This window comes from Vigna radiata, unplaced genomic scaffold (assembly GCF_000741045.1).
Source record: "Vigna radiata var. radiata cultivar VC1973A unplaced genomic scaffold, Vradiata_ver6 scaffold_307, whole genome shotgun sequence".
Lineage (NCBI taxonomy): Eukaryota > Viridiplantae > Streptophyta > Magnoliopsida > Fabales > Fabaceae > Vigna > Vigna radiata.
Window position 1 is genome coordinate 205,869 of NW_014543814.1, and position 13,588 is coordinate 219,456.

Consider the following 13,588-nt stretch of genomic DNA (forward strand, 5'->3'; position numbering starts at 1 on the left):
TCTTTTGATAAAACGGTCATTAAACGTAACATATAATATTTATAACTTTCAAATAATAAAATACTTATTCTCATCTAACTTTTTTTTAATTCTTTTATAATACACAAGCGCGTATTCTTTAATTTTTTTATAATACTATCCATTCTAAATTAATTTTAAGATAATAGATTAATTAAATGCTTGAACGATGACAACTTGTTAATTTAATGACGAAACATATTATCAACTTTGAAAATAAAAGCTTGTATTTTATAGATGATTTTATCCTAAATATTTTATCACAAGATTTATAATAAATAAAATTTTTAAATATTCATTAATTAAATTGAATTTCTGTTATACTAAAACTTATATTGACAATGTCTTAGGTATTCAAGAATTAACAATAATAAAAAATAAAATAAAATTACAAAATTTCAATATAACTAATTTCTTTTTCGTAACTTTTGAAAGTTTTATTTTTAACTAGTTAAAAAATCATTTATCCCTATCTTCAAGGTAGTATCGACCGTTAAGGAGAGGAGCGTGAGTGACATGACAGTGGTAACATGATAAACAGTAAAACATCATCCCTGTCACTGTCATCTGCTCTCACTGCTAACGTTATGAACCTTTTTAGGTTAATATTTTGTAGTTGTTTATTGTCCAAAAGTCTGTGCTGTAAGAGACAAAGCCACTTTATTCTGAATGCAACGGCTTCTCCGAAACTGCATAATCACTATTTGTGTACGAAGAACAGGGCCAAAAGAAAAATCCAAATAAAAAAGTCACCTATTTATACGTATACGTGTACGGTATAAAGTATAAATCCTTTGCTTTTGATGTTTTCTTACGCCAAAAGCTGTATACTAGTAGTTCTACACCTGACGTATACGCGTCTTTCTTGTTCTTCAATCCATTTCTCTCTCTCTTTCTATCTCCCATTTGTGTTTCTCGTTTTTGGTCAGAGTCAACAATAACATAACAACCCTTCCCTACTTTCTCGAGTATTGAATAGAAAACTCTTCCCACTACTCGCATTAAGAAAACCGCCCCAATACTTTATTTCGCATTATTCGTGTCAAAGGTTCAAACTTTCTGCTGCTTCTACTTCTGCTTCCCCAGGGTAAGAATCTGCTCTCTCTCGAGTTTATAGCAATTGATTCTGGCCCTTTTGTAATTGGATCCAAATCCTACAGCTTTTCTCTGCTGGGTACCTTGATTCTAGGTTTGGGTGGGGAAATGATGGGAAATTAGGGCTTGGGTCTAGAATTTTTCATCATTTCTAACGAAAAATTGTTCCTTGTGTGCATACGTTTTTAAAGTTTCGCTTTGAGCTTGTTTGATTATCTGGGTAGGTGGGTTGTGTGTAATCTCATACCCAGTCAGCTGTAATTGTATAAATCCTATGGCTGTGTTATTGTAAAAATTGTAGAAACTAGGGTTCAGGCTTAGGTGAAAGCCTCGACCTTTGGTTTTCATTGCCTTAATCAACATTAGAAATGTCTTCTGCTGGTGTCACCATCCTTAGCCCTGTTCCAAGGGAACTGTTACTGTCTTCAAATGGATACCATACTCCACTTCACTTGTCATTGGATCATGAGTTTATTTTCATATTTCTCTCCCATTCGGGATCCTTGACTCCGATGCGTGTCCTTCCATACGATACCATTGAGTCGTTGAAACTCAAAATCAAAAAGGTTGAGGGGCTTCCTTCATTGACAAACAAACAAAAGTTGGTTTGTGATGGACGAGAGCTAGCGCGGAGCAATTCCCTGCTGAAGGACTATGGGGTTACGGAAGGAAATGTTTTGCATTTGGTGATTAGGCTGTCGGATCTCCAGACCATCAGTGTGAGAACCTCTTCTGGAAAAGACTTTACCTTTCAGGTGGAGAAATGCAGGGATGTTGGGTATGTGAAGCAGCAGATTGCAAAAAAGGAGAAGCGCTTTGCTGATCCTGAACAGCAGGAGGTTGTGTGTAACGGGGAGCTGCTTGAGGATCAGAGGGTTATTGATGATATCTGTAGTAAATATAATGATGCAGTGATTCATCTTTTTGTTAGAGTCAAATATGCTGAAGTTAGGACAGGACAAGATGAGTTGTCGGTCAAGGCCAAGGAGTTGAATGGTACAAAAGATTACGATGCTAGTGAAAATAATTGTAGAAGAGAACGTGATGTTAGTAAAGAAGACGAGGGAAGGGAGGATGGAACCAACGAGCCAATTGTGGCAAGGAAGGCTCTTGATAGAGATCTTTTGGAGCCTGTCATTGTTAATAAGAAAATTGAATTGGCTTCAGAGGTTTGGAATATGATAAACATGACATACGAAGGACTAAACAGTGGAAATTATCCAATCAGATCAGCAGAGGGTACAGGGGGAGCCTACTTTATGCTTGATTCAACTGGGCAAAAGTATGTATCTGTTTTTAAGCCCATTGATGAAGAGCCAATGGCTGTGAATAACCCTAGAGGTTTGCCTTTCTCAGTAGATGGTGAAGGCTTAAAGAAGGGTACTAGAGTTGGTCAGGGAGCGTTCAGGGAAGTTGCAGCTTATATTTTGGACCATCCAATGAGGGGTCATCGATCAATATTTGGTGATCAGAAGGGCTTTGCTGGGGTTCCTCCAACTGTTATGGTTAAGTGCTTGCATGAAGGATTTAACCATCCTGGGGAATTGACTACTAAGCTTGGCTCCTTGCAAATGTTCATGGAGAACAATGGAAGCTGCGAGGATATGGGTCCTGGGGCTTTTCCAGTGAAGGAAGTGCATAAAATTACTGTTCTAGACATGAGGCTCGCAAATGCAGATAGACATGCCGGGAATATTTTGATCGGCAAAGAGGAGGAAAATGGCCAGGCTGTGTTGATTCCAATTGATCATGGATACTGCTTGCCCACTAGTGTAAGCACCTTATCTATGTTGTTCAGTTCAGTTGTTCTATCTTATTTTTATCCATCAGTTGTTCTCTTTTAATGCATCTTGTGGCGCTTTATAGTGTTCTTGGTGTTAAATGCTTTAAACTTGGGTCTTATCCTGCTTGTTTTTGGGTGGTATATGTTTTATTTACAGATTGCAGAATTCTGCTGCTCTTGACCCAATATGATATTCAATCAAGTTTCATTTTTAGTATAGCTTACAAAAGGTTTATTGGGTGGGGTTATTTTGAGAGTATATTGTTTTCTTTTCTTCCTTTTCTTTTTTAATGAACTGTTCTACTATACATTGTTTTCCTAGCATGTCAGCGAGGATATGCCTTTTCAGGTGCCATTCTTCTCACTACTATGTTCATTTCATAAAAAGTTGTTATTTTGAGAAGTGGGAAACATTATTTTCTGGGAGCAATTACCTGTTTTGAAAGAAGCATAATTCATGTAGCTGACTCTCCCAAGGCTCTGATGTTATACAAGTTTTTGAAAAATGTTATTATATTCTCTCTCTTGTTTTGTTAGTGATATTTTGTGGAGTCCAGATTCTCTGCTCTGAGTTTTTTGGTGTTGTCCTTTACTGAGCATTAAAAAGACAGATTAAAAGTCTTTATAATATATTTTTAAACATTAAAATCAGTGTCCAGCAGTGTATTTTGAAAGCACGACAGAGAAATAGCACAGGAAAATCCAAATTCTATTTTGTGCTGATTTTCTCCCTTGAATCTTTGTATATACTTCAAGGCAGTTACTTGATATGTTTTTGGCATTCCAACAGTTTGAAGATTGTACCTTTGAATGGCTTTATTGGCCCCAAGCACGCCAACCATACTCTCCAGAGATCATTGACTATATAAGGTCACTGAATGCCGATGAAGATATTGCCCTTTTGAAGTTTCATGGGTGGAATCTGCCAGTTGAATGTGCACGCACCCTTCAAATCTCAACCATGCTTCTGAAGAAAGGAGTGGAGAGAGGAATGACCCCTTTTGGCATTGGAAGCCTTATGTGCAGGGAATCCTTGAACAAGGAGTCTGTGATTGAGGGAATTGTAAAGGCAGCTCTGGATTCTGTTCTTCCTGGCACAAGTGAAGAAACATTTCTTGATGCTGTTTCTGAAATCATGGACCAGCACCTTGATCAGATTCTGTCATAGAAGTTGGTATATATAAGCAATGTTCTGTATAATTGTTTTTCAGTACATATCTATAGCTCAAATGGTTGTTTTTACATTATTTCAAGTATGACTTCCTAGGTCTTAACATTTAGTATTTCCAGCATTTCACAAATTCTTTCATTGAAATTTACCTCTTCACTTCTATAAATCCTTTTCCTTTTGACTTCATAGCTTCACCTTGCTTCTGCTTGGATAGAGAGTTTTATAATTTATAGAAAATTTAACTGTATTGAATTTTTCATTTCAAATTATTTAAGTTTTAAAATGTTTTATTCAGATAATTTTATTACAATTTGTTAGATTTTAACTTGAGTATTTCAATTACCTTTAAATGCAAAAATTATTACTTCAATCTTAAATACATCTACAAAAGAATAATCATTCCAAACTCCAATAAAGAAAAATATTTTGTGGACATCTACCAAAAAGCATTACCAATATTAGTCGAAAAAACTTTGACAAATATTATTCATGAAATAGTTTTAATACAAAAATAATTTCAATTATGTGAATTAGAAGATAATTTGAACAGATAATAAATAAAAAAATTGAGTGACAAAGCAAAAAATAGTTTCCATATCATAAAAAATCTCGGTTGATGTTAGCTGAAAAATAGTTTTATCTATGTAAGTCAGGAAAAATATTAGTTGAGAAATAATACTGATTTACATTTTTATTGAATATCGATTATACCAATATCAACTAAAAATAATATTAGTTTATGTCAACATCTGATATTAGCCCAAAAAAATTAATTTTTATTTTCAGTTAGAAATAATTTAATTTTAAAAAATAATTATGTTACTATCATCAATTTTTTTAATTTTAAATTCTTTATCTAAGTAATATTTATTATTTTGAAATATTTCAAATTTTTATATATAAATAAATTATCTTCTAAAAATTTCCATCTAAAGTGATTATTAATTAATATTATACTTAAGTGTTGAAATCAAAGAGAAGAAATTATATGAACCTATTGATATTATTACATTTTTCTTAATAATGCCAATTTTGCATACATCATCCAGGACTATATAAAATAGTGATGATTCATATTATATAATAATTTTTTGAAAGTGAGAGGTGTTAAAGTACAGGTCTGGATCAAAAGAAATGAAATCATTTTCTACCCTTATATCATTGAAATCCAAAACTCCCAAAAGCACATTGCAAAGATTTGCTTGAACAATTTTTCAGTAAGAACTTTAAAGAGAGAAAGTAAAAACAAAAAAGAAATTTTTCAAGAGTCAACATTAACTTATGAATAAATTAAAAAAAATTAAAAATTCATGGTAAAGAACTTTATAAATTAATTGAAGAGAAGTTTTTCAACCATAGTTCAGGTATTCCAACTTCTACAAAGCTTCAATAGCCGTGCAGGATAATCAATACCATTTTTGTGATGAAATAATGCTGAAAGTATTAATTTATGAAGGAGTGTACTATTGAAGTGGAATCTTGGCAGTGACAATGCAACAGATTAAAATATCAGAAAATTGCCTCCTCCCATCAAATTTGACTTTCTCTTTCAAGAAAGATGAGATTTTGGAGAAACCAATTCTTCAAAGTTTGTAAACTGTCTTCAAAACTTACAATGAATAGTCTTTATTTGAAATAGTGAATTTTAGTTAGATGTTCTAGTAAAATTTGTTTAAAAACTCTTAAAAAATTTTCAGTAATTTGAATTAATTAGGACATAAAGTATGCAGAAACTACATTCAGTCTAGCTTTCAAATCAGGAATATAGAACTACACCAAATGAGAAGAGACACGAGCATTGATGCCATTTTAAAAATAAATATAGTAACAATTAGAAAAATATAAATAGGCTTTTGACAGAAAACATAGCTGGCAAAGTTGACAGAGTTATTCAACTTTGACGAAATCATTTCACGGTAATCAGCATTTTTGCTTTTAAAAAGGATCCGCAGCCACCACCAGAACATTGAAAAAGTTTTATTATAACAATAAATAGTACAAGCATGAAAATAATGTAAAAGACATTATCACAAGATTTAATCAGGAGGTTTTTTTGGTGAGAATCTCAATTTGGTCATGTTCTATTTTGATTTTCTAATTGGATCTTATTTTTGTAAAAATTGTAACAATTAAACTTTTACCGTTAAATTGAATATAACGATATTAATGAATGATGACATGACCTATTAACATTGAAATTTTATTTTTTTATTAAATATTTAACTGAACCAACCCTTGACATGTCATCATCTTTCACCTCCAGAAACTTTAACATTTTTCCTAATCCATCATTAACATCGCTAGACCGCAGCACTCATTTTCCTCACCATCAATAACTAAAACGTTCAATTCCATTACAGGAATTTTTTTCCACAAAGATTTCAGGCCAAAATCCAAACTCACGATTCTGGGTTTCTTGCTTGGTTCTTTTATTGTAGTTTAAGGTTTTGCAAATTCTAGGTATGGAACTCATGGTGGCGCGATGAAAAATGGGTTTTGTGATGTTCGTGAGGAAGAATGGTTCATGGATTGCTTGAGTGCGATTTTGTGGTTTTCGGGTTTCTGCACAGGTGCACATTGGGAACGAAAATGGAGGCTGGCTTCATAGTGGTGGTTGCTCGAGGAAGATGGAGGCGTAGTTTGCACAAATTGAGGAGAGAAATTTGCGATTGGGTTCGGTGGATTCGCTCTTGAAGGAGAAGATTGGTTGCGATCTGGGTGGGTCACGGTTGTCCGATTTAGTGGGTTCGCGAGGAAGGGTTCTTGCGGTGGTCTGTTATTGGGTTTCGCAGTTGCAAAAGAGATGGTGGATTCTGTTCGTTATTGGGTTTTTCTTCTATATCTAGGTTTCTCTGTGTGCAAATGAATGCTCATGGTGGTTGTTTTCCATGGTCGTGGTGTTGTTGCGACGGATAAAATGGTTACTGGTGCGAACTAATTGCGTGGCTTGAATTCATGATGAAATTGATGGTGTTGCCATGGTTGATTTGAGAGTTTCTAGAAATTGGGGTTAATTGGGTTTTTTATTTGCTGCAGGTTTCTAGTGGAGAATTTGGGAAGCTTGTGATTAGGGTTCTTGAAGAATTGTGGCAGCACATGGTGGAGCTCGTGGTGAGATATTGATCCGATGAGGTGGTTGTTGACGGCGGCACAAGGAAGGAAAAAGAGAATTAGGATTTCTAAGTGGAAGAGACGAAGCTAATGTGGCAAGATCTGATGAGGTGGCTACCTCCTATTAGTTGATTGGGTGTGTAGCGTCACTTAAAGCCAACATTACCCTCCACATCAACTTAATTATATCGCTGTTAAGCCTAATTTAATGGAAAGAATGTAATTGTTTCAATTTTCATAAAAATAAGGACTTAATTGAGATATCAAAAAAGAACATAACTAAATTGAGATTCTCACCAAAAAAAGGACTTAGGAAATGATTAAACCTTATCAAAATCCAACATACATATATGAAGAATTATTGATTTTAAATGGTGAACAGAATGATAAACTTTCTACACTTGCATGGCTATAAAACTATATAGTAAAAAAGGTTTTTTTTTTTTTCAATGCCAAAATAAATCAAAATCCTCACTTCTTACTTTTTCTACAAGTGGAGCTCTAAGTTGGTAGCAATATGTTACTCAATATATATACAAATCAATTTCACTGTCTTCAACTGGTCTCATTGTTGAAAGTTTTACAGCCATCACCCCTTTCTGGATTTCTTCAACTTCCGCTTTAACCTTTAAGATACAAATGAAATCAATAAATATAATATACACAATCATGAAAAAAATTTAATATGATTTCCATGTTTTGTATTCATAACTGAAATGTCAAAGTTGATAATAATGTCTAACATGATCTAACATTACCTCTTGATGGAGCGGTCATTAAAACCAAAAACTCCTTTCATTAATGTGTTTATGTCCACAGACCGCTCTTTCATCATCATATCATGATACATTTTGCTGCCAATCTCTGTAATCAGTTCATCCACTTCTTCTAGTGGTTGGTCTATATTGAGTTGAAGTTCACCTTTCTTGATGACGGTAACACCAAACCCATTTGCTTTAGCCTCTCGAAAAGCATCCTATGAAATGCAATACAAGTTCAGATAACATCAAAGTATTTTACACACTTAAAGACAACATCAACAAAGCCTTGTTCCACTAGGTGAGATCTGCTCTATGGATCATACGACATCATTAAGTTTTGTTAAAAACCAAAGCTTTTGGAATAAGAAAACACTACAGTGGTTTTTCGAACAGTGTTATCAGTGTGTTATCAATGGAATACTGTGGAAGGTTAACGATTTATATGACATTGATGAGAGCACACATATACCTTAGGAGGTCGTGCAACAACGAAGGCATGACCATTTCCCAGCATTTCCATGTGAGCCTGAATTATGTAACAAAGGTTTTTACAGTCATTGGCGTCTTGGAAAGCAATCACATGATGTGGCTTAGGTTCCAATTCAAGATCTCCAGCCATCTCCAATGAATAAAGTCCTACTTTCTGCTCTCCCTCCTCAACTGTGTACAACTCGATGCACTGACAGAAAATAGTCAAATAAATTCAGCATCAATGGGCAGAAAAACAGAGCAAATATACAGCTGATATGTCATCTGTGATTTCATGTGTGCTAGTGAACAACTGGAAACTGGAAAACCAAGAACAGGATGTATACACGTACCAGAATGTGTGGAAGATCCAACCACCATAAGTAATCTTCCTCTTCGTCGTCTGCATATTCACGATATTTGCTAACCACTGCTTGCGGGCCAAACAACTCCATCTCTCTCTTAACCTTGTTGAGTTTCTTTTCCATGAAACTCTTATTCCTATCGGGGAGTTTGTCCATTAGTTCAGCTGCTTCCTTTATTTCTTTTTCAGTGATCCAGCGATCCAAATCCTTCCCCATATCCTTCATTATGGACTTTACTTCTGGGTCTGTCTCATCATTGTAACAGTCTAAAAATCCTTGGGACCATTTCTTCGTGTGCTGCCAATATTCCTTCCCTGATTTTTTGCCAGCTTTAACAGAACCATCACTTCCCTCAATAATAGTCCTAGGATTTTTCAACTTCTTGGTAGGCGCTGTAGGGCCATCAAACTTTTCTTGTGCAGAGGAATCAGACGATGTTATAGCAAAGCCACTCTCATCCTTCTTCACTGGATTCATATTTGTGGTGAAACCTGTCTTTCTTTCATCAAGGAATTCATTAAGAAACTCGGGAATTTTCTCTACAGCAGGCCCTTTCCAGTGTGGTATGATTTTCTCCAGCGGGTCATATATGCTAATGCCATCTAGAGGAATTAAAGACAACTATTAGCATCGTGTTTAAATTTATTTAGAAGAAAATGTCAGTTAATATAATTGGGGAATTTCCAGGAACATATTAATCCAAAAATGAAGCAGCTAAAATCATTTCAAGAAATTAAAAGTTGATCAAATTATCTATATCATTTCATTTCAGAAACAGGTAATTACCTGCTCCGTAATCAAGATTTTCAATGTGGGAATGGAGCCATTCATGTACGTAAGAAAGCTTTATATTCTCTTTCTCCACCTTTTTCTCAAGACCTCTGAAAAATGTGCCCTTATCTTCATCACTCATCAAATAAAATGGGTCCCTTCCAGACAACTCATTCTCGCGGACTCGAAAGACAATATCCCTAAGATGATCATCTTGCATCCAGTCAAGTTCTCCATCATCACCAACACCTCTAAGTGATTCCATCTCAGTGGGCATATCTAGAGGTTGATTGACTCTCTCTTTTGCAGCCATGTAGTTATTTCCAAATCCAACTCTAATTTGCTTTACTATGGGCTCAACTTCATGGAAGTTTTTCTCAAGCCATTTTTCAGTCTTTCCAGACACCTTTGTCTCTGTACTAATGTCATTAACCTCATCATCTAGAGTGGTACCTGAATTAAGATGGTTTCTTATTTCAGGTTCAACACCAGAAACTTCGAGGTAGTCATCCTCTGTTGTGCCTAATTCCTTATTCTTCTGATCAGAAACTTCAATAGGATTTGTGGCAGGCTTAGAATCTGATAATCCATTTAAAGTACCATTCTCTGGCATTAAAGGTAGCCTTGTCTCTGTACTGATGCTGTTGATTTCATGGTCTAAAGTGGTGTCATACATCTGAAGGTTTCCTACACCAGGTTCAACGCCAGAGTCTTTGAAGTAGTCATCCTTCATTGGGTTAAACTCCTTATTCTTTAGATTAGAATCTTCAATAGGTTTTGTGAAAGGCTTAGAATCTGATAATCCATTTAAACCATCACTAATGATTTGCTCAACTTCGAGGAGGTTTTTCTCTGGCCAATTTTCTGATTTCCCATTTGTTGGACCAGTGCCATTAACTCCACTATCAAAAGTGGTCGCAGACTTTTGATGGATTCCTGCGCCAGGTTCAACCCCAGAATCTTTGTAGTCATTCTTTATTGGGATTAGTTCCTTATCCTTCAAAGTAGAATCCTCATGATCATTTATTACAGGCTTAGAATCCAATGTTCCATTCAATGTGTCACTTCTTGACTCAGTTGTGTTCCTCTTCAAGTTCTGGCTCTTCTGGTCCGTAAAATCACTAACAATTGAAGACTTAGAATCCAATGTTCCATGATCATTTAAAACAGGCTTAGAATCCAATGTTCTATTCAGTGTGTCACTTCTTGATCCAGTTCTGTTCATCTTTGAGTTCTGGCTCTTCTGGTCCGTAAAATCGCTAACACTTGAAGACTTAGAATCCAATGTTCCATGATCATCTATAGCAGGCTTAGAATCCAATGTTCCATTCAATGTGTCACTTCTTGATCTAGTTATGTTCATCTTCAAGTTCTGGCTCTTCTGGTCCTTAAAATCAACAACACTTGAAGACTTCAAATCAGTAATACTTTCTTTCACGGGATTAAGTTTAGATGCAGTGCCAGCACCAGGATTTTGTTTGTCATGTTTTGATGAAAGATAATCCCTGGCTTCCTTAACAGACCGTATGATCCTGCGTTTCTTCTTCACAGAATTTTCATTTGTCATAGATGAGCCATTAATACGAGTATCTAAGGGATTGTCATTTTCTTTATCCTTCAGGTGCACATTATTTTCAGAAAATTCTATTTCCTGTTTCTTGATTTCCTTATCACCCGAAACTATGACATCCGAAGCATGTACATTGCCTTCATCTGCAGGAACTACCTCATGTGGGACTGAATTATCAATGTTCTCTGGGACATCAATAGAAGTTGATTGCAAAATGACATTACTATCTGTCGTTTCCCGCACAACTTCAATTTGATTATCAGTTAAGCTGTCATCTCGTTCGCTCTTCCTTTTTATGAGTTCATTATCATCAGATGATTTCCTAATCACCGAGTCATCCGTTTCCAAATCCTTGTTAACTACAACATTGTCTCTTCCCTCAATTTTCCGTGCCTGCCTAGCCATTTCTTTTATTTCTTGAACTTTATAATCCATCTCCATGGATATAGCTTTTATTTTGTCAGACGAATCACCTAATACCAGTTTATCAGAAGATCCCTTAGCTTTCAAAATATTATTCCTTAGTTGTTCCTTATCTAACTTAGGCCTTTTTATGTCCACCACCGGTGTCTCCGAAGGTTCAACAATAACTTCAACAGAACCCTTCACCAACTTTTCCTTCTCCTTTCTCGCCTTCATCTTCCTCCTCATCATTTCCTTCTCCAGTGGTGTAAACTCCACCTCCTTATCTCCTTCACCAAAAGCAAATAACTTCTTCACCACCCACATAACAACCAACACATATAACACATACCTCCCAACCCTGGAAAGCCTAGGAAGTAATTGAGGCTTCGCAACAAAACCTCGGACAGCCTTAACAAAACCACCTTCCTCCTTACCATGAACCACAAACTTAGTCACAGAACTATTCCTTGCAATCACATTGTTTCCACTCTCCATCTCACTTGCCATGTTCTTAGCATTCAAAATTTTACTTCTTACTTCAGGGAAGTCCCCAATCACATCCCTCCTAACCTTGCTTCTTTTCAAAATCTCTTCTTCATCAACAAACACCCTCTTGACACCTCCAAGGGAATCTTCATAAACAGTGAACACAGGACCAGACCCCACACCCCAATACTCAATATCTCTCTTGTACTGGTCAACCCAACTCTCCAACTTATTCCACAAAACAGATTCACCCAAAAGCTTGGACTTTGATTTTTCAGCTTCAACCACACTGTCGGCAACAGAATCCCCCTGAATCCCTACACCACTCTCTTCAACGCCATTACCAGAAAAAGAAAGAGGGTCGTTGGGAATCTGATTAGGGATTACCTTGTGATCACGGAGGAGCTTCTTCCTCAGGGAGTTGCGACGCTTGGTGGGGCGGCCGGAATGCGCCCAAGTTTGAAATTTTACGGCGGTAGAGCGAGACAGGTAGAGTGGGAATGGGGTTCTGCGAAATGGGGATGTGGGTTTGTTATAGTTTGGTGGGAATTTGGGCTTTAAGGCTTTGGGTTGGCAGAAAGAGGGGATTGAAAAGTTAGAAGGGTTTGAAATATTGAGAATGTCCATCGATGAAAAACAAGGTTATAACGAAAGTAGTGACGAGGTCATGGTCTAGTTGAATGAAGCTTTCTGCTGAACTGTATGGAAAGTGAGAAATGAAAACCTGAATTTCAGTGAAATCTGTTTAACTCAGATTGCAGATAAACCCCCAAACCCCAAGCAAGACGATAACGCCTTGCACAGACCAAGCACGTCGTCGTTTTTGTTGTTCAAACTGGTCGCAAATAAATTTAAAAAAAAAAAAATTAAAAATCTAAGTAAAAAAATTGTAACCTCAAAAATAATTTTTTAATCCGATATTTTTATGCAGATGAATTTGATAAAAAAAAAAATAGTAAATTTAGTATTTTTCTTTAAAATCCAATATATTTTCTTAAAGTTAATAATAACTAAATCATTTTTAGAATTATGAATATCAATATTTTTTGCAAAAAATTATAAGTAAAGTGTTTTTTCTCTCTCCATATTTCATGAATTGTTCCAAAATCCATCTTTTTTAACATATTTTGTTATGTCTGATAAATAGTAGTACACTGAATCAATAAATATGTTAAATGATACAATTTAATAAACTTTATTCAATATAAAATAATTGAAAAATATTTTAAAATAAATTTTCTTTATGTAAATATTTTTATATTAATATATGGTCAAATTTAAATATCATATTATTATTATTATAATTATTATTAAATTAATAGTGATATATAATGTAGTAAGTTGTTATTTTATTTATATTATTTTGGTATTATTTATTTTATCATGTCATAAATTCTATAAATTGACGTAAAAGCAAAACATTATGTTTCATACTCATTCTATTCTATTTAAAAGATACGAGAGTATTATATATATATATATAGTCATTCACATATACATCTCTAGTATTAAGGAACATAACACTTTTTCAACTTACTTAAATTTTGTCACATTCGTTTAGTTTAAAAACTAAAATTATATTTA

At 34.9% G+C, this 13,588-nt stretch overlaps 2 protein-coding genes across 3 annotated transcripts; one reads left to right on the forward strand and one right to left on the reverse strand.

Annotated features, from left to right (window-relative positions):
- Positions 1-821: 821 nt before the first annotated feature.
- On the forward strand, positions 822-4,253 carry LOC106754958 (phosphatidylinositol 4-kinase gamma 4). The gene is made up of 2 exons (XM_014637031.2): positions 822-2,885; positions 3,687-4,253. The coding sequence occupies exons 1-2, from the start codon at positions 1,482-1,484 to the stop codon at positions 4,062-4,064; spliced, it is 1,782 nt and encodes a 593-aa protein (XP_014492517.1). The 5' UTR covers positions 822-1,481; the 3' UTR covers positions 4,065-4,253.
- Positions 4,254-7,660: 3,407 nt separating this feature from the next.
- On the reverse strand, positions 7,661-12,806 carry LOC106754957. 2 transcript variants are annotated; one of them, XM_022778108.1, is made up of 6 exons: positions 10,866-12,806; positions 9,559-10,829; positions 8,761-9,374; positions 8,409-8,618; positions 7,937-8,154; positions 7,661-7,804 (listed from the first exon to the last, which is right to left on the reverse strand). In XM_022778108.1, the coding sequence occupies exons 1-6, from the start codon at positions 12,629-12,631 to the stop codon at positions 7,768-7,770; spliced, it is 4,116 nt and encodes a 1,371-aa protein (XP_022633829.1). In that variant the 5' UTR covers positions 12,632-12,806; the 3' UTR covers positions 7,661-7,767. The 2 variants fall into 2 exon arrangements, with proteins under 2 accessions (XP_022633829.1, XP_014492515.1); XM_014637029.2 differs by having other exon boundaries at positions 9,559-12,806.
- Between the last annotated feature and the right edge of the window lie 782 nt (positions 12,807-13,588).